This window comes from Solanum stenotomum, chromosome 9 (genome assembly GCF_019186545.1).
Source record: "Solanum stenotomum isolate F172 chromosome 9, ASM1918654v1, whole genome shotgun sequence".
NCBI lineage: Eukaryota > Viridiplantae > Streptophyta > Magnoliopsida > Solanales > Solanaceae > Solanum > Solanum stenotomum.
Window position 1 is genome coordinate 44,203,488 of NC_064290.1, and position 20,816 is coordinate 44,224,303.

The 20,816-nt window shown below is 37.5% G+C and overlaps 3 protein-coding genes across 3 annotated transcripts in view; 2 read left to right on the forward strand and 1 right to left on the reverse strand.

The window, feature by feature from the left end:
- Positions 1 to 9,982: 9,982 nt before the first annotated feature.
- On the forward strand, positions 9,983 to 12,959 carry LOC125876677 (uncharacterized). Its single transcript, XM_049557894.1, has 4 exons — positions 9,983 to 10,050; positions 10,141 to 10,215; positions 10,757 to 11,311; positions 11,494 to 12,959. Exons 1-4 carry the CDS (start codon positions 10,027 to 10,029, stop codon positions 12,517 to 12,519), a joined length of 1,680 nt encoding a protein of 559 aa, XP_049413851.1. The 5' UTR covers positions 9,983 to 10,026; the 3' UTR covers positions 12,520 to 12,959.
- A 3,265-nt stretch (positions 12,960 to 16,224) lies between these two features.
- On the reverse strand, positions 16,225 to 16,874 carry LOC125876269 (mitochondrial import receptor subunit TOM7-1). Its single transcript, XM_049557402.1, has one exon. The coding sequence runs from the start codon at positions 16,784 to 16,786 to the stop codon at positions 16,553 to 16,555; it is 234 nt and encodes a 77-aa protein (XP_049413359.1). The 5' UTR covers positions 16,787 to 16,874; the 3' UTR covers positions 16,225 to 16,552.
- Positions 16,875 to 20,265: 3,391 nt separating this feature from the next.
- The window catches only part of LOC125877551 (spermidine hydroxycinnamoyl transferase-like), a 27,777-nt gene continuing 27,226 nt past the window's right edge, over positions 20,266 to 20,816 (forward strand). The window contains exon 1 of the mRNA XM_049558813.1: positions 20,266 to 20,812. Coding sequence (XP_049414770.1) covers positions 20,266 to 20,812 — 547 coding nt within the window. The remainder of the gene's footprint in view (positions 20,813 to 20,816) is intronic.

Below are 20,816 nucleotides of genomic sequence, written 5' to 3' on the forward strand. Positions count from 1 at the left end.
CACAACCAGCATAACCAAATCGACCCAAATCTGAAAATCCATAACCACAACACGATACACATGAGTGACTATGACTGACTCTTCAACTCTGTAGAAATATGGATAGGGGCATCAAGTATATCACAAACCACATTAAATCCCAAGGCATTTGAACTGATACATACAAATAAGTAGAACCCGGATCAAACCAAACAATAGACATCCGGTCACAGACAAGAGTAGCACTTGTGACCACTGCATCACACCCTCAAACTCGGTCTTACTCAAAAAAACATAAAACTGAGCCCTGTCATCTTGACTGGCAACCTCATTGCCTGGTTGCACTGCTCCGCTACCCACATTACCATTTCCCCGGCCTCCACGGCCTCGCTGATTTCCTCCACATATGCCCAGGTTCTCCTCAATTTTAACACACGTTATAACTTATATTCGGTTGTTGAACACTGAATTAGGTCGCGGTGGTTAGTTCGAGTACGATTCGGGGTCCATAATTGTGACTAGGGGAAAACATGAGAGACAGGGTTGAGGTTCTATCTCGCCCTGTCCCGCTCTAGCAGGAGAAATCCCGCACAGGCGGTCTAGCTGAGGCAGGGAAAATCCCGCCCCAGCAACCCTGACGGAAATAAAACCCCTGCCAACAATTTCTGGGGTTCTTCTCTTTTCTATATTTCCCCTAGATTTTCCAACTATAACTAGGCATTTAAGAAAAAACCCCTTAGCTTAGGACAATCATTGTCTACCCCCGGTCAACCTAACGAAGTACGCCCTTTAGAATCCTCTTACATTGTTTTAACACTACCACACATATATCCCCAAAATACACCCAGACTCTCACACGGTTATCAGTTGGTCGCAACGCACGTCCAGATTTCGCACTTACGAACCACATCATAATTTATCTAAACCCTTATACCAAATCTCGTGATGACTTTTTCTTCACAACACGTTTCATGACACTGAAGCAGTTACAACTTGTAGACAAGTCCAAATTCTTTAGTTAGTTAGTTCCATAGACGACCATTACTATCATCTATGCCTTATACGGCCCCTAAGGCCAGATACCGATTGGAACCTTCTCAATTCCAATTAACTTGTTTGTGTTCCTTCAGCCGGGACTACGACATCTAGTTCACTCCGTTAAGATACCAATTGAAATTGGGAGATACCAATTGGACTCAACTCATACCACAAGCAACAATAGTAGCTAGCGAGTCCCACAAAACTGCTAATTTCAATCATAAAAGTTGATCGAACCCAATTCTTAACCTCCTCAATCTTAAACTGATGGTAACCAGACCTCAAATCAATCTTAGAGAAAACTGATGCACCTTTCAATTGATCAAAATGGTCATCTATCTGAGGCAATGGATACTTGTTCTGAATGGTGACCCTATTCAACTGTTGGTAGTCTATACACTATCCTCTCTTACTAGTGATGGTGTTTCCACTTTTGTTGCTCTAGTTCGGACCATAGAATGAATGAGGAAATATACCAATTTGTATCACCCAAATACCAATTGGATTCAAGTCATAGCACGAAGTAGTAGAAAGAAGTGAGTTTTTCCTAAAGTCCTATAGCCTTTCGAAGAAAAGTACGGACGTCATTGTACCGTTCCGCAAGACTCTACTAGACTCGTTTTGGTACAATGAGATCAACGAACCTAGGGCTCTGATACCAACTTTGTCACGACTCAGACCGTCATAATTGACACCCACACTAACACTTCGATAGGAGAACCAAAACTACAGCCCAACTAATCAATTTAACCAAAATACTACACATTTAAAGCTACAGAAGTAGATTTAAATAACTATATAATTAATATGGAGTCCCCATAAACTCCAAAAGTTCAACTAACATCTAACAACTAATGCGGAAATACCTCTAAAACCTGAAAGTCATTGTTGCAAAACTCTACAAACGACAAGTCTAAGACCAAGGGCTACAACCCCAAAACTAAACAAACACCTTAAACAAATAGTCTAAGTCCGAAAAGAGTGGACTTAAACAAGAGAGATCCATGGCAGCCTGAAAGAACTGGCTCACCCTTGAATCCAGTCACGCTCAATAGTCACCTAGCTGAGGTCTATCATAGCCACCTGAAGATGTCATATACTCAACAAAGAAAGAGCAAGTGCAGTATCAGTACACAACCACACTGTACCGGTAGGATCACGTAGCTATCCCAATAAGTGTAATATAAGCAAGTAATTACAACATCATAAAGCAGACATATACCAAACATATACAATATTAGTCATCTTTTTAGGATGAATGTAGCATTCCACGTTCTCAATACACATTGGTTATCATTTTAGAGCAACATATAGTCTTTCAATATCAATCATCATTAGATATGAACGTAATCATCAAAAGTAGATACACAATACAATTCAATAGTCCTCTCATGAAACCCAATTCAATGGTCCTCTCATTGAACCCATACCCAAATTGTTAGTATACCAATACGTGGTACCCGATCCAATATTTATGCCAGAATGTGGAAACCGATCTCATAGTTATGCCAAAACATGGCAACCGATCCCATATTTATGTCGAAACGTGGCAACCAATCCAAGTTAGTGTGTTGGAACGCAACACCCGATCCATTCAACAAGCCACAATCACAATCACAAGTATATTCTCAATAATCATACAATCAAGTGATTCAAGGAATGTACTCATTTGTTCATACTCATTTACAATTAGTGTGATCAATAATGCAACATCCGCATACATACATGCATCATAATGAAGCAAAAACAAACATATATCACACAACATGAAATCACAACCATCACCTACCTCGAATCCAAGCTTGAATCCCCTAAGACAGTTGAATCTTCCCTTTCCAGATTCTTTCTGCCCGTTTTAGGTCTACAAACAACAATTTAAACGCAATGATCAACAATCAAGATCCAATTACCCATATTATAATCAATAATATCAACCCTAGGTCAGACCCTTGATCCCCATACCCATATTAGGGATTTTTCCCACCATTCAAACAGTTCCAAAACCCTTCCCCAATAATAATCACCCAAGAAACTAAGTTCTACGGATCAAAATACAGATTTGGGGAGTAAAAACCTTACCTTTAGCCTCAAGAACGGTGGAAAGCTATCAAGAAAACCCCTGGGGTTGTTCCTTAGCTCTCAAAGTTGAAAAGTGTAGAATAAAACGTCTTTTGGGATTTATTTATGACTTAAGTCGCGTCTGTCCCGCTACGGCGGGACCCATCCCTCTACGGCGGGAATTTGAATTCCAAATCCCCATTTCACAACAGACCTTCAACCCTTGACATTCAAAAACCACCCGTTCACGCTAAGATCATTTTCGAGAGTTCTACTCGCCCGAATTCAATTTCGTAAAGTTGTACAGGTTCCTTAACATCTTAGCTATCTATTTATGTAATCAAAATTATAATTTAATCACCCAGTTGTTACCAGATTTCCCTAGACTTTAATGACTCTGATTTCGTCCAAAGCTGGACTAGGTTAGAAATTCCAAGTTACTACCAAAAGTTTTCTGAGCCCAATTCTTTCTCCATTGGCTTTTCCCTAACAATGGAAATCAGGTCGTTACAGCTAGTCGTACTGCTTGTAGTTGTATGCTGTGGACTATTTGATGCATCAAGCATGGTTAGACGATGATCACGAACCTAATAAGTAGGTTGACGGAGAAGGTAGGTGGTAGTAAGAGTACTTGTGTAATTTTGAGGTATTCGAGGAATGGTAAAGGTGGAGTAGCGAGTGGTCATATTGCATGTTTTTATTAGCTGAATTCTTATATTATGCGGTGGGCGTCGGGTTGACCGATGATGCCTACAAGTACGTGTGGTTTTGTACTGATACTACTTTTGCTATGCCTTTTTGGCATAGTCTGGATGTGGGGTCGATGATGTCTCATTAGCTAAAGACAAAAAAATCTCCAACAGCTTATATTTTTCCTTCAGCATGGTGGGAGCTGTGTCCTTTCATTATCATGTCTGGTTTCGTACTCTTAGTAGCTCTTGTACATATTTAGACTAGATCCTTGGGGGTGTTAGTTACTTTACAAGCCTTAACCCGAAATTGTTTAAAAGTTCTTATTTATGAAACCGGTTATTTCATTTATCTTCCTTTTTCTTTTTAAAAAAATTGTTTGTTTTAACTATTAAGATATGAAGGTTCTCCTACTTAGTTGTTAGAGTAGGTGCCCGCACGTCCTGGTGGGTTGGATCATGACAAATTGATATCAGAGCCTAGGTTATCGGTCTCCCCGTACAAGAGCAAAATGTGGACTAGACTCCTGCGGATTGGTGTGTTGGCATCCACATCTAATCCTCAAGAATCTAGGAAGCATTCTAGGAAGTCGTTCTACCTTCTTCTCTCTTTTCGTGTGAGTGTCGCTTGTGGTATGAGTTAAGTCTAATTGGTATCTCCCGATTCCAATTGGTATCTCAACAAAGTGAACTAAATGTCGTGGTTACGACTGAAGGGACACAAGCAAAGTTAATTGGAACTGAGAAGGTTCCAATTGGTATTTGCCCTTAGGGGTTGTATAAGACATAGATAAGTAATGGTCATCTATGGGACGAACTAACTAATAAGGTGAAATTGTTGTGATGTGTAGTTATAACTGTGAATGTGTGCTTCTTGTCGTTGAAATAACTATGAATGTGAAAGTCGTCCTTGGGTGTCTAAAATTACTGATGATATGAAAGGTATTATGACTGATTTGTGTGACATGATTAAGGATACAGTGTTGCGTGTTTGGTTTTGATATGTGTAATATGCTAGCTGAATTGTTAAAATTATTCGAGTGTAACTACTTAAGTATCGTAAAAACTATTGAGGGAAGAATGTCATAACTAAGTTTGGTGCGAGGGTCTGGATAATCAATGAATGATTCGTAAGACGAATTCTAGACGTGCGTTGCGACCAACTAATCCTGGGGATGTGTGGGTTGTGGTGTTGAATTAATAAGAACTAATTGGTTGTGTATCGTGGGTTTGACTTGGAGTAGTGAAGTATTTTCTCCAAGTTCACAGGATTATCCTAAGTTTGTTCAGTAAATCTAGGGAGCTTGGTGAAATCTAGAAAAGAGAGAAAACCCCAGGAAAATCTCGGTAGAGATTTTGTTTCCGTTTTGTCCGTTGGGGTGTTCCTGCTAGGGCGAGAGCGCCAGAGCAGGAATTATTTTGCCAGAGTGGGATGAGGCGAGGCAGAACCTCAGCCTGCCCTCTCTATCTTTTCCAAGTTTCCCGATAAGGACCCCAAATGGTATCCGGGCTAACCCCTACAATTCTATCAGTGTTCAGCAATCAAGAATAGTTTATAAAACTTAGTAATTAACCATTTACTACGGAAAAAGCATGAAATCTAGCATTCAAGTGCTTACAAAACATAAGAAAGGCAAGAAGATAAAAACCAAGTTGTCCTAAAATTTACAAACCCAAAGGGGGCGAAAGAAAAACCAAATAAAGAACTCTAGGACTGGGAGGTGTAAATATCTGAGCATAGATCCTCCGGATGTACCAGACCGGCCGCTGCCTCGTCCATGAAAGTGAAATTTTTAAAATCCCCCTTCTTGATTCGGGGAAACTCCTGATCAGGGGTGATGCAAGTGAATATGGTCCTCACGTCCTTCCATATCTGGACCATCAGACAATCCCTCTCCAAACCTTTCCTCCTCTCTTGACGCAGCCCGCGACGGAGTATCTTGACCTCTAGGGCAGTGCCAGGTGGAACCAGAGTGAAATTAGCAAAGGCACTCCCCAACCTCTTCTGGATGGCCGCCAGATCCTCCTCGACCCGTGCACCTAAAAATGGGGTCTCGCCGTCCGAATCCACGGCCTCCTTACTGCTGCTAGCCCAGCCTGTCATCCTCTTCTTACTCTTGGAAGTAGAACCTAACCTGATCAAAAGAGGGTGGAAGGGGGGATCCATGGGTAATACCTCATCAGTGTTAAGGAATGGCATGCTTACTCGCTTGCACAGCACGGTAATAAGTCTCGATAGGAAGAAGGCTTTCTTGTTACCCAGGTAGAAAATCTTCCATTCCAAAATGATCTGCACCCCCACATTTAACTCGATGCCCTGTATAACGCACGCCACCACCAAGGCCCGAGGAAAGGTCACATCGGTGCGGTTGCCCGATGGGTGGATCCTTCTAGTCACCAAGTGTAGCCACCTCTTAGCATCAGGTGACCGATCCGAACTAGCAATGCCCTCGACAATAGCCTAATAAACCTAATCCCAGCGCACATGCTCAATCAGGGTGTCCCTCAGCCAACCCAGGTTCATCTCCTGTAGCTTAGCCTCCTACTCAGTATTCGAAACCTCGGGCAACTCTAGTGCCTCATTAATGGCGGTGGCATTCAGGGAATGTCAACTTCCCAGATACAGATGATGGGGTGAGGGTCATCCCATCACACAGAAGGCAGGATAGCGTAGAACTCATTCACCTAAGTGGAATGTGCATCCAGGGGAGCCTCAATCTGTGAAGTCCATCCGAATTCCATCAGGCGAGCATAAAATATAGGCATCTTTTCCTCTAGCCTGAGTAACACGAACCCTCTCTCGCAACAGAACCCTGTGTTTCTTTTGTCGTGATGTCCTTCCCGACTCACGGCATCGGGGAACCGAATGAAAGGTAAATTTTCCTCATTTAGACCTGCCATTTAGAGAGCCTGCAATAAGTTAAATATAATTTAGAACACGATATGAATAGACAGTTTAAGGCTAAAATGAGAAGAGATAAATTTCTGAGTTAAGAGATGCAGGCCACTGGTCTGGCATATCCTGCTACAGCGGCCAGAATCCCGCCAGAGCGGGATTATGAAGGTCGCCATAGCAGGATGAAGGGAGCCAAAGTGGCCTTCATTTGGGACGAACACCAAGCACGATCATGGCACCTCTTCGTCCCAAAATCCCTGTTTCGATAGAATTCCAGCAGATCAGAGTATATTAACTCCCCTAAAATCTAAATATGCCATCATATTAGCAAATAAACCCCTACAACAGTACCAAATTTGAGTTTATGTCAAGAAGACCTTTCAACTTCTCCCACCCATTTTTGTATCGATTCAACCATTTTTTTATGAAATCCTTATACGCAAAACGTCGTGGAGACGTTGGGGACGTAAGGGAAGTACCCATGCTACGTTTTCCTACCAAATCAAACAACCTATGTTCAAATTCAAAAATGACCCCCCCCCCTTCCCAAAAACCGTTTCCAATCGATTGTTTAACAACATGCAATCGTATTTAAGTATCTACTGAAGTAAAGAGCGTAAGGAACAAGAACATTACCTGAGTTTTGACGTTCGAAGGAGAGTGATTGAGAGGAGTTTTTGGAAGATAGGGAGAAATAGGAAAAATATTTCCCTTTTCCCCCTTTACTGTTTCCCGATCTCCCGCCCACAGAGGCCCCGCCTCAGCGGGAGGGTTGCCGCCCTAGCGGGCCAGCTGTGTAATTTGTACGCTTTTGTTTCTTCGTGTGTTGCCTCAAGGTTTTTCTAACCCTTTAGAGTATAGTACCTCTCGTGTATCAATAATTGAAAAGTCACTATTCTTCGTGGTTCCGTGATGGCCCTATTCGTTAGTTTGGAAGTACTACAAAATAAGGTGTGTGATCATCCGGGCACTAGTCGTTCGGGAACGAACGAGGGTAAATTGATATCTATTGTAACGATTCGAACTGTCATTAATTAGGAAAAGTGAAAAATTCAAGAAATTCTGGGCCACTGTCCCGCCAGGGCGGCAGCACCACAACGGGGAAATAGTCACCAGGGTGGAATAGGCAAGGTGGAATGAAAATTACGCGAATCCTTATTTCTCCTTCTTTCTAAAATACCTAAATTAGTCGTAAAACACCCTAGAAACCCCCCCAAAAATCTACTCCAAGCTTGGGAAAGATGGAGAGAGAAATTTTTAGCAAAAGGATGTTGATGGATTGCGGATTTCCGGTCAAGATCACCCTCACGAGTTTCGGAAGCAAGAATCAAAGGCCAAATTTCCATGCAGCTACTTGGCTCCTAGGTAGGCTAGGTTTTATGAATTTGAGTAGTTGTAAATCTGTTTTCACTACGTAATATATGTAAAACAATGGTAGGATTTATGCGTAGGCCTTCGTGCACCGAACGAAATATGATTAAATTCTAGGAAGAAGTCTTAGATAATGAACTAGGGCTAAGTATGAGTGAATTAATGCTTACATGTTATACATCGATAAGTAGTTCATTGGGATGGTCGTGATTCTATGATTGTGTGTGGTATGTTTGTTCTTGCTTCATTATAATACGTGCATGTATGTCAATGACTTATTGATCACACCTAACGTAAATAAGTATGAACGAAGAACTATATGTTGTGAATCACTCTTGTTGTATGATTGTGATGATATACATTGTGATTGTGATTGTGATTGTGTTTTTGGATCGGATGTTGCGTTTCGACACACTAACTTGGATCGATTGCCACATTCCGACATAATTATGGGATCGGTTTTCACGTTTCGGCATAATCTTTGGATCGGGTACCACGTTCCGGTATGCTAACAATTTGGGTTTGGGTTCCATGAGAGGACCAATGACTTGTCATAACTATGAATTTGAGAATCGTGAAACTGTGCGTTGTTCGTGATGATAACTGATATTGTATTTCCCCGAAGATGTTATATGGTTATGAGGACTTACATTTGATTGTTCTTCTATGTTGAGTAATCTAGCTATGTATCTCCTTGTTGAATGAACTGGGAAAGGTTCAAGGGTTGAAATAGTTGAGAGTAAGGGTTGTCCGTGTGTTGTAAGGGTGAGAAGTGGGGGTAGTGTACGTGATGTAATTACTTAGGTGGATTTCACCTTGGAGGAAGAAATTTGTGGTTGGTAGTTCGAAATCTTGATGTAATGTGCTATAAGGCAAGGGCTGGGTAATATGAAGAGAAAGTAAAGGTATGTCGTGAGTGGTTAGTCGTAGTGCTTGTAGTTATATGTTGTGGACTCTTTGATGCATCAAGAATAGTTAGGCTATGATCACAAACCTAGTAAGTAGGTTGACGGAAAATGTAGTTGGTAGTAAGAGTACTAGTGTAATTCCGAGGTATTCGAGGAAGGGTAAAGGTGGAGAAGCGAGTGGTCTTATTGCATGTTTTTATTAGTTGAATTCTTATATTATGCGGTGGGTGTCGGGTTGACCGATGTTGCCTACCAATATGTGTGGTTTTGTACTGATACTACTCTTGCTATGCCTTTTTGGCATAGTCTGGATGCAGGGTCGATCATGTCTCATTAGGTGAAGACGAAGAAATCTCCAGCAGCTTTTATTTTTCCTTCTGCATGGTAGGAGCTGTGTCTTTTCATTATCATGTCTGGTTTCGTACTCTTAGTAGCTCTTGTACCTGTTTAGACTAGATCCTTGGGGGGTGTTAGTTACTTTACAAGTCTTAACCTGAAATTGTTTAAAAGTTCTTATTTATGAAACCCGATTATTTCATTTATCTCTATTTTTCTTTAAAAACAATTTGCATGTTTTAACTATTAGGATATAAGGGTTCTCCTACTTAGGTGTTAGAGTAGGTACCTGCACGGCCCGGTGGGGTGGGTCGTGACAATATCTAAACTATAACTTATTAGTTTGAGAAACACACATCTCTCTTTTATAACACTCTCACCATGGTGCTGTAACACACTCTCTCTTTTATTTAAAAAATTGTCACGTCACACTCCACATGAACAAACATTTCACCTTGAGAAAAATTAAATAAATTATTATCTCAAAAAATATATATAAAGAATTTTAAAACTTGTGATCTAAAACAAGTCATTGATTTTTGTGTGATTAAATTTTTAATAACAATTTAACTTTAAAATATTTATTTAACCTCTAATGAAATGATTTTCAAAAATATTTATCTCTTTCTTAAATTAGTGTCAGATTAGACTAACTCATGTAAATTGTAATTGAGTTAGCAAGTAGTTTAGCCATAAATAAATAGTGTTTTGTTAGAATAATTATCTATAGCCATTTCTCAAGAAGCCAACAATGGCTTCTACTTGTCTGGATATGGTACTGAATCCGAATTTAATTGCTTCTGTTACGTTACTTGCTTCAGTTTCATTTGCATATTTAACCCCTTTTTATTACTTTTGATTGCAGAGCTTTCTTGGGAATTTTTGCTGCAACAACTGGAGTTTCAGACCTTGTACAAGACTAACACCTTGCATTTCCCAAGTGGGTTTTTCCAAGTTCAATTTTTTTTTTTTTCGAATTTCTCTATATCTTTGTGTTGCAGTATGATAATCATAGCTTAGAAATGGATGAATTTGGAAATTTTCTTTAGTACCAGTAGAGAATTTGGTAAAATGTAGGTTGAGATTAGGGCTAAGAAATCATTTAATATAGCTTAGGGCTTATGATGTTTCTTGATGTTAGCAATTTTTTTTTTTTGGGTGAAATGTAGGTTTTAGATTTTCAATTTTGCATTTCAATTGATATGGGTCAATTAGAATTTTGATACTTCAAGTATATGTTTCATTTCATTTGGAGAGATTCGTATCGGTTTACTGTAGGTATCTTCAGATTTTGTACTTCTGTTTGTCTTTCGTATCTGATTACTGACACACTAAATACTTGGAAATTCTTGTATTGAGATTTGGTAAAAAGAAATGTTGCAATGACTGTGTGAACAACTCATTTGATTATATACCATTCATCACAATAAGGTCTTCCTTTCCAACATTTAACGTGGGTATTAGTTGAACATATATTGCAGGAAAGGAATGGTTTATTGCTCAGGAAAAACAAGAACTATACTAGCTCTATAGGATATAATGGAGTTCCTTTAACAGAAATTTCTTGTGTTCCAAGTGCTGCTGCCAGTTCTAGTGAACTTCCTCCACTTGTTAGTGCTTTAAAATCTTCAGCTGAAGAAAATGCTGCAAGTTTTCATTTTCCTGGCCATAACAGAGGACAAGCAGCACCATCATCGTTGACTCAGCTCATTGGTGCAAAACCGTTTCTTCATGATTTGCCTGAGCTTCCGGAGCTTGACAATCTGTTTTCGCCAGAAGGTCCCATTTTCGAAGCACAAAAACAAGCAGCAAGACTTTTTGGAGCATCGGAAACATGGTTCCTTGTTGGCGGTAGTACATGTGGAATTCACGCGGCCATTATGGCGACTTGTTCACCTGGAGATACTCTTATTCTCCCACGGAATTCTCATATCTCAGCCATATCCGCAATGGTGTTGTCTGGTGCACTCCCGAAGTACATTGTCCCTGAATATGATTTCAATTGGGATATTGCTGGTGGTATCACTCCATCACAGGCAAGTACAACATCATGACATGCATCTTTCTCAAAGTTGTCTTTATGTAAGAATTAAATTATCTTGAATGCATAAGTGGAACGATTTTTTAAGTGTAAAATTATGCAAACTAGTGATAAATTTATAAAAGTGTTAAAAAGACTCACTTGTATCCATAAAAAGATGAAGTTCTTGATATGAAGGTGAATGATGCAATCAAAGAGCTAGAAATGGAAGGCCGAAAAGCAGCAGCCCTTTTGGTTGTCTCCCCTACGTATCATGGTATATGCAGCAACATGGATGAGATTTGTCATATTTGTCATTCGTATAATATCCCTGTAATTGTCGATGAGGCTCATGGGGCCCATTTAGGATTTCATCCAGAGCTGCCTAGCTCATCCCTCAGCCAGGGAGCTGATCTTGCTGTACAGTCTACTCACAAAGTTTTGTGTTCGCTTACGCAATCATCTATGTTGCACACGCAAGGAAATCTTGTAGATAGAGAAAGAATCAGCAAAAGCCTACAAATGCTTCAAAGTAGTAGCCCTAGTTATCTGCTTTTAGCGTCTCTGGATGCTGCCAGGGCCCAATTAAGTGAAAATAGAGAGGCTATTTTTGACAAAGCAATAGACTTGGCATTGGAAGCAAGAAGCTTGATTAGTAAAATTCCTGGAATCTCAATCCTCGAGTTTCCAAGTTTCTCGAGTTTTTTCCAGATTGACCCATTGCGACTCACCATTGGTGTATGGCAGTTAGGTCTTTCAGGTTTTGAAGCAGATGATATATTGTGCAATGATTTTGGTGTTGTTTGTGAACTTGTTGGGACCAAATCTTTTACTTTGGCATTTAACTTAGGGACTCAAAGAGATCATGTCCTTCGGCTTGTAGCTGGTCTAAAGCATCTATCACAAACTTCTCACTTTCCTCAACCTGTGAAAGACGAAGGCAAAAATGTCAATCATTTTGTATGCCTTGATGATATTAGAATAAGCATGAGCCCTAGAGAGGCTTTCTTTGCTACAAAACGTAAAGTCAGCATAAGATATAGCCTCGGTGAAATTTGTGGAGAGCTTGTTTGTCCTTATCCACCTGGTATTCCAGTGCTAATTCCTGGCGAGATCATCACAGAAGAAGCATTGAATTATCTCCTGGAGATCAGAAGCAAGGGTGCCGTTATTGCCGGAGCAGCTGATTTCTCCCTATCATCTTTTGTTGTATGTGTTACCTAAGCATTCTTCCGTCACCTTTAGTAAGTAGTTGAAGTACAAATGCGAGTGACTTTGGTGTTAGACCACCCTTCATTTGGCATTTGAGATCTTAGCCTTTCCTATATTGCAGGCAGCGGTTTTGGGTATAGTTTGAGTTCAAAAACAGCTTCTTTCAGAGCTTTCAATGGGAACTGTCATGAGCCTATCAAAGGAAACTGGTAACTGAAAGGCACCTCAACGAGAATATTATGTGGACATGGCTACTCTAGGTTTGTGTTTTCATAATATCAAAGACATTCACGTTGTCTCTATTAATGCTTGTCTCAACATTGATATCTGGGGGTTCCACATTCTTCTTTTCCTCATTGTTTTGTATTTATAAATGTGGTCAAACGAAGGTGGACGTATTTCTCTATCAGGCAGGCAAGAGCTAGGGGACTATAGCAGCAAGAGGCAACAAGATGATCACTCATTAGATGGCATTTCCAATGGACACTTTAGTTCATCTAAAACCAACATGCTTAGTGTAAGCTCTTCCTCTTTTGGGGACTGTTAGCTATTTGGCTTCTATGTTGAATTAATAAACCTTGTAATCATTTGGGGTGGCAGATGGATTGTTCTGGAACAGTGAGAATATGTAACCAGGCATATATTATTTCTTCTATAATGGAATTATTTTCTTCTGTTGCTAGCTGGGAAGATCAAAATTTGCATGTACTTTGTATCCTTATTCTGTTTCTTTTTCATTCTGATGATAGAAACATGACTTAGACATTAAGGTGTCGTTTGATTGGGAAGAAGTTATCTCGGGATTAACTATTTCTGGATAAGTTATTCCACCATTTATATGACAAGTGGAGTTAAAGGCTGAGCCTCAACCAGTATATATGGGATAATTTATCTCATCACTAAGGTATAAATAGTAGGATAAATAATCGTAGGACTGCATTGTTGTATTTTATACCTCACACCAAACGACTCCTAACATTTTAAGAAATGCTATCAGAACTGGAACAAAGTGATGATAATCCTTGAAAAGATGGAAAATGAAGTAAAAATCTAGATAATGAATTTTGGAGATCTTTTAAAACGGGCTTCTTACATAAATGTACAGGTGACAAAATTTCTTTTTAACAAAATAGACGCATTTATATGTAATGGATTGATATTGTGCAAATGGTTATGTAATGTATCAATAGTGCATAAATAATATATAACTATGTGTATATGATATAGGGAAAAGAACCTAAAATATCCCTCAACTCTGCGATTTAGAGTTGATATACCTCTAGTTACAAAAGTGGTTTGCATATACCCTTACCGTTACAAAAGTGGATCACATATACCCTACTGTTACAAAAGTTGCTCACATATATCATTTTTATGTAATGAGCCACTTTTGCAACGAGGGTTATATCAACTCTAAATCGCAAAATTGAGGGGTATATTAAATATGTATATACATTCATATACGCTGGTTATACAATATTTATAAATTGTAGACTTTTTTTTTAATAATGACTTACTCAAATTTCCTCTTAATTGTTCCAAATTTTAGATATGACCTCCGCTCAATGTTTCGAATCTTTTAATTTATTATTTACTCGAAAAAACAATTTATGATATGTTAATGAACAATTTGTCACTCTTTCCTCAATTTGCATTTTAATTAATACTTTTTGTGTTGATTTTAAGGATGTTAAGAAGTTAAATATATACTTATTTACATCATTGATTGATTAAATTAACATATAATAATAAGAGAAGCATGTTATTAGGTAGATCACAGGAAACTTTGTGTTGCAATAAATATTCTCATGCGGTCTCTTAATTAATCATTTTAATAGAAAAAGGAATGAAAATCAATATGTGAAGAAAGCACACACTATAGCATTGAATTTAACCTATCTATTCAAGATTTACCTTAACAATGGATAAATTTTGCAAAGTTTAGCTAGTGCAAATTCTAAAGAAATAGGGATAACTATTCATATGGCTAATTGTAACTAGTTTTAAAATTGAACATAATTGAGTGATTGATTAAGATTTATTTCTTATATAAACTTTTACATAATTATGAGGGGGCATTTTTAGCTAGTTAAGATCTTTAACACGTTCAAACATTGCCCCCTATAAATAATTATTAAGAGAAAGTCAAAGGTGTTTATTTGGTATAAACAAGCTCATAGGTGACAAGTAGTTTTGGATTAAATATGATAGTACTAATATTTAATCAAACTTAACAACCAACCATCTTTCACATCAAATCAATACAATTTACCATGATCCAAGTGATTTAATCAAGTAAAAAATACATAATACATAACCATGGTTAGGTGAAAGGAGTCATGATATGCATGTATTTGCGGAGAGGTAAGGGAAGAACATGAGGGAGATGCCATTCACCTTCAAACAAGTAGGAAACTAAAGCACAACAACTACAACACTAAAATCAGCAACCAACTGCACATGGCAAGGGAACAACATGAGAGGCAAGTTGTCACACAGTAAATGACACTCGAATGCTTTCTCAATCTCAATAACCAACATGGGGGGCAGGGGACACTGGACTCGCCATCCAGCGGCATCTAACTAATCATGTATCAACTCTCTGGCAAGTCAACATTAACACTAAAGTGATCTGAGGAGCTATTAATCCTCATGCAAATAACTAGACCATATGTATTCACCAACATGCTCCACTGAAATATCCACAAGCATTCCAGTAAACAATAAGAGTCTTGAGTCATCTCCCATATAGGATATAGGAGAGGAGAAAGTGCCACCAAGGTATTGAAATGAAGGAAAAAGAAGTTGAGTTGAACTTCAAAGAAACATAAGCATTTCTGCCATCTTTTCAGAGAACGATGGCAATCATGCATATGATAAAAGGAAAATGAGTTATAAGACAGGTAATAGTAATAAAACAACTACCAGAGAGTTAAGTCGGAGAAGCTTCAATTATTGTACATAAATCCACACTTAGCCACTACGCTCCACTATTAAATTAAGTTACTAAGAAATCCATTAAAAAGCAGCCCCAAATGGTAAAACTCAAGCTAACAAGATCATGCATTACGTAATTAGGTCATCCATCAAAGCCCTGAAGCTTGCCTCATATGCGAAGAACAAAACTGCTTAAACTGATCACTAGATTCAGAGAGGACTTCACATGGTAGATAAAACTAGCACATTACAAGAACTCAACTCACGTATGGACAACAGTGGAGAGGCCAGAACAGAGGATGCCTATCTCCCCCTCCTACGCAGGGTATCATTAACACAGCATCTTATTTCTATAGTCAATACACCTATTATAAGTGAAATCTCAACTGTTTTCTGCCAAGTACCGGACATCCTGACAGCTACACTACACTATGGAGCAGAACAGCTCAACCCGAAGAGAGAAAGCAAGAGAAGGGCTGAAACATGACGGTTCTTCAATCAATCGATCAACATCAACCACATGTCAGTCGCAAGTTAATTGCGCTAGCTTCTAGTTGGGTTAGCTATTTATCTGTATTTGTTAAGAAAACAAAATAGAGGATTCACCATGGCACAATCATGCCTTGCATAGAGGAGATATGCAAACCAACCTCACAATATTGTAAGTAAAAACATTCACCACAATACATGAAACAGTAGAAACAGATGATAATACAAGCATAAATGCAAAAGAAAAAATTGACTCATACTTCACACACATCAAAATCAAGGTGATTCACTAAAAAAGGTAACTCTTTTATCCAAGTTTCACAACCCATTAGCATCAGAAGAGTATTAAAGAGCCAACAAGACATAGTTTTATTACATCTAAACCTAAGCCCTAAATTCCCAAACAATTATTACCAATAAAAGGGCTTTAACACAGGGCTGCAAATCTGATAACCCAAGAAAACTTAATTGGGTTCAATGATGATCCATACATAGCAAAAGCCAAAATGAGCTCGACAAATATAAAATTGATCAGTATCAAGGTGATCCAGCTAAACAAAAATTCAAAACAACCCATTACCGATAGAAGTTAAATCGACTGATATCTGAGAAAGGGGGTTTATACGGGACTAAGAAGCTGAGAAAGAGAGGGTTTTGGTTCAGAATTCATGCCAATGATGATGACAAGAGGGATGAAACCGTAATGGGTGATAACTTTGGCTTTCTTTGCGGTCCATGTCCCCCACTCCTTCACGAACTTTCCCACCACCGCCACTGCTCCGTCGTCCTCGTCCGCCGCAGCAGCTTTCTTGGTGTTCTTCCCCTTAGGTTTCAGCATGATCTTCGAAGACATGTTCGTAGTTTCTGGTGCAGAGATGAACCCTAGAAATGGAAAATTAGGTAAAGTGAAGGTCTAGAAATGCAAAATTAGCGCAAAACTCCTGTATAATTGTCAATTCGTTTTATTAAAGTGAGATTTGATCTAAATTTCAATAAATATTTCACACACTCGTCAATGATTTTTTAAAAAAACGGAGTTAATGATCGAATTGAACCATATCAAATAGACTTTTTGGTTTATTAGCTAATATAGCTATAATTTGAATTAATTACAACTCACAACTTTATTTTAGATATATTTACATCACCTTTCTCATCTCCTCCTCTCTCTTGCCTCTCTTTTATACATATATAATTATATGACAGATTTACAAATATAATTAGCCTCTCTCCACTCTTTTCCCTCTCTCGCTCGCTCTTCTCCTTCTTCCAATCTCGCTCGCCTCTCTACTCCCTCTCTCAATTTTGCTCGCCACATATACAAATACATATATATAATATACAGTTTATTTGATAGATATACATATACAGTTTCCTTCTATCCACCCTCTGCCCTCTCTAGTTCGTCTCTCTCCTCCATTTCTCAATCTCGCTTGCCAAATATACAAATACATATGTATACAAGTTACATATATACAATTATTTTGATTGATATACATATACAATTCGTCTCTCTCCACTCTCTGCCCTCTCTTGCTCGCCTCACTCATCTCTCTAACATGTAGCTATAAATTGTAATTAGCAAACATAAATATGGAGCATAATGAACCTATTTTTGAGTGACTATATGCAAAAATTCCCTAACAAAAAATAGTTGTGTAATATTATTTATTCAGTTTGAAAATCAAGAGATAATTTATCATTTTATTTCTATTTTATCCTTGGTATTAAATAATACCTTCGTATTAAATAATATTTAATAGATTTTCCAAAGAGTTAAATTAACATATTAAACAAGTAATATAATAATATTACTCCTATTATTTATTGTTTCTTAAGGTGTGTATGTCAAGTCAATAATTGACAACTATTGTTTGACAGAAGGAGTATAAATTTATAATTGTATCAAATAAGTAGGTATATTTTTTATTTTATAAAGGTAATCGAATAAAACAAACTCTACTAAATAATATACATGTGTAAAATATATTTTATAATATATATTAAGTTTAAATAAGAAAATATTTTTAAAATGTTGTACCCAAGATAATCAAGTGACTAAGTAACAGCATAGTTAACACTTAACATTAATAACTTCTTATACTACTCTAATCGAAATTAAATTAGTTCTCAATAATAACTAACAAACTACAAGGAGTTCCCACGATTTTGACAAACAATCATACATTCTTAAAGAGAAATTGTTCAAATTAATTATGGAAAAAGCAAATGGGCAAAGAGCTTGAAAAATCAACTCTTTCCAAAGAAGAATTTTGGCTCCCATGAAAGGTGAGATCCATTAAGTAGATTCAGTTCTCAAATTTCATTTTGATTGATTTTTTCTTTTGCCTCGTATGATATAGATTATATATTTTGTTTGTACTTAATATACTAATAATGAGATGAATTTCTATTCTTATTTTCTTAATTCATCACCTTTTAAAATATCTGGAGAGTTCTTTTTCAAAGTCATACATAGAATATACATGATAGCAGATTCTAAGTTTTATATATTTTTAAAAGAAATGTCGACAATTAATTGAACCGTATAAATATAGAAAAAAATCGAAATAATAAAACAATTTCAAAAAGTCTAGTTTTGGTCATAAAATAAAATAATCAAAAATAATAATATGTTATAAATTTTAAAAAATCACCCTCATCTCCAACTTATTCGTAGTTTTAAGGTGCTTTTGACTATAAAAAAACTTATTTGGAGACCAGGCGAAGGGTCATCTTTGGCAACCAACCGGGGTCATGTGGAGCCGGCCTCTCCGCCGGCCCCCCTGCTCGCACCCTCCATAACAGAAGTACGTAGAAACCTTGATTTGTTTACTTCCTCCTTTAATAAGATCGGGATGAGGAGTGACCTTTTACTGGACATATTTAAACCGTACCATTAATACCCCATATTTAAAAAGGGGAAAATTACGCGGTTAAACAAATTTATACTACTTAATTATTCATCATAGTTATAGTTTGCTATAGTTATCACTTGCGACTAACCTTAACCATTAATTACGTGGGCTGACTTTGAGTTTGTATAATTAGCCACGTTTGTATAATTCGCCACATTTATATAATTCACAACTAACAATTCTTCATTTGATTTGTATTTGTATACGATGGTTTGTATTTGTATATGACGATGATTTCCTTTGGTTTTTCAGTTTTATCACCATATACACTCAATCTTTTTGTGTATAACTTTTTAAAGTTTGTATAAATGTGTAGGTGTCGGATTTTGTATAATATAATTATATAATGTAATTTGTATAATATAATTTGCATAATTGTTTAAAGTTCATATGTTTATGTTTGTATCAATTTGTTATTTCGAGTTTTACATACTTGTATAATTCCAAACTTTATATTACTCAATTATACAAAAACACGTGAATTACACAAACGTACCCGTGAATTATACAAACGAGATGCGAATTATACCAATTATTGCTCTCTGTCTCGCTCGCCTCTCTCCTCCCTCTCCCAATCTCACTTGCCACTCTCCTCCCTATAACATGTAGCTATGAATCGTAATTAGCAAACTATAGTTATGGAGCGTAATTAAGTTAATTTGAATGGCTATATGTGAAAGTTCCCTTTTAAGAAAATATTACAACTTATATGTATGAAGGAATTTCAAGTTGCACCTTATATAATTAATTCCTACTTGGTTCCTACTCTTCTTTGTTATTTGGAAAGAGTTTTGTATTGTCTACTTTCTTTCTTAGCAAGATTGTCTTTTCAATCTTTTTTTTTGTGGTCTTGAGGCATGGTTTTCATGTCCTCTTCTAGTCATTATAACAACCTATTGGTGATTGCTTATTAAAAATAAAGACTGCATAGTTCTATTGCTTAAACTCTGTTTTAGTTCTATATTCCAATATATTTGGAGGCTATTACCAATCTTTTCTTGATCCTCCAATAAAATTCTGGGAGAAACAACTCATCATATGTTATACTTTTATTCCAACTCTATAAGTATTGATCTGATGTTTATTTTCGCAGCATTTGCATGACGATGAGTGGGGCAAGCCACACACAAAGTTTGTAGTACAAGTTCTGCAATATTTTTGGAAGAAGTAAAATTACATTGTTCATACACAGCTTGTTGTAATCTTAGATTTGTGAGGAATTAACTCAGTTCATGAGAAATTTACCTTCAACTAATAAACGTCTTTTACGGAGGAAACAAGTCACAAATATAACACATTTTCTTTGTGTTTATAACTTAAAATTAGGTCACGAAACTCAGGCTCTTTGATAAGGTCTTTAAATAGTTTTACCTACTCTGTCAAAACATAACATCAACAAGATATTAAGACAGAAATGAAAGTTATCTTAAAGAACCATTGGGTAGTTAAGCCAGCTGAGGCAACATGGAATGGCACTGTCTCCTTATCAGAATTTGATCAAACATTTGCTGTAACTCATGTACCAACCATCTATTACTATAAATTTTTCCATGATTTTGTTACTGATGAAATCATCAAAACCCTCAAGACCTCACTGAGCAAAACACTAGTATACTTCTATCCATTAGCTGGCCGTTTGCGTTGGATCAATGGGTCCCGGCTTGAGCTAGACTGTGATGCCTCGGGGGTTGTTCTCACGGAAGCTGAAGCTGATGCTAAGCTAGATAATCTCACCGATTTCTTGCTATCACCCGATTATAATAGCTTATTTCCCCGTGTAGATTACACTGTACCAATTGATGAGCTCCCTTTGTTGTTTGTGCAGCTTACTAAGTTCCAGTGTGGTGGTATTGCTCTCAGTTTTGCAATCTCACATGCTGTTGTTGATGGACAAAGTGCTCTTTATTTCTTCTCTGAATGGGCTAGGCTTGCTCGTGGGGAGCCGTTGATGTTTGCTCCTTGTCA

What these genes read in the sequence shown, in the direction of transcription:
- LOC125876677 (XM_049557894.1), top strand. Translation starts at nt 10,027, where the DNA reads ATGGCTTCTACTTGTCTGGATATG. An exon ending in TAACACCTTGCATTTCCCAA is followed by an intron (nt 10,216 to 10,756) that starts GTGGGTTTTTCC and finishes CATATATTGCAG; the next exon opens with GAAAGGAATGGTTTATTGCT. An exon ending in GTGGTATCACTCCATCACAG is followed by an intron (nt 11,312 to 11,493) that starts GCAAGTACAACA and finishes CTTGATATGAAG; the next exon opens with GTGAATGATGCAATCAAAGA.
- LOC125876269 (XM_049557402.1), bottom strand. Translation starts at nt 16,786, where the DNA reads ATGTCTTCGAAGATCATGCTGAAACCTAAGGGGAAGAACACCAAGAAA.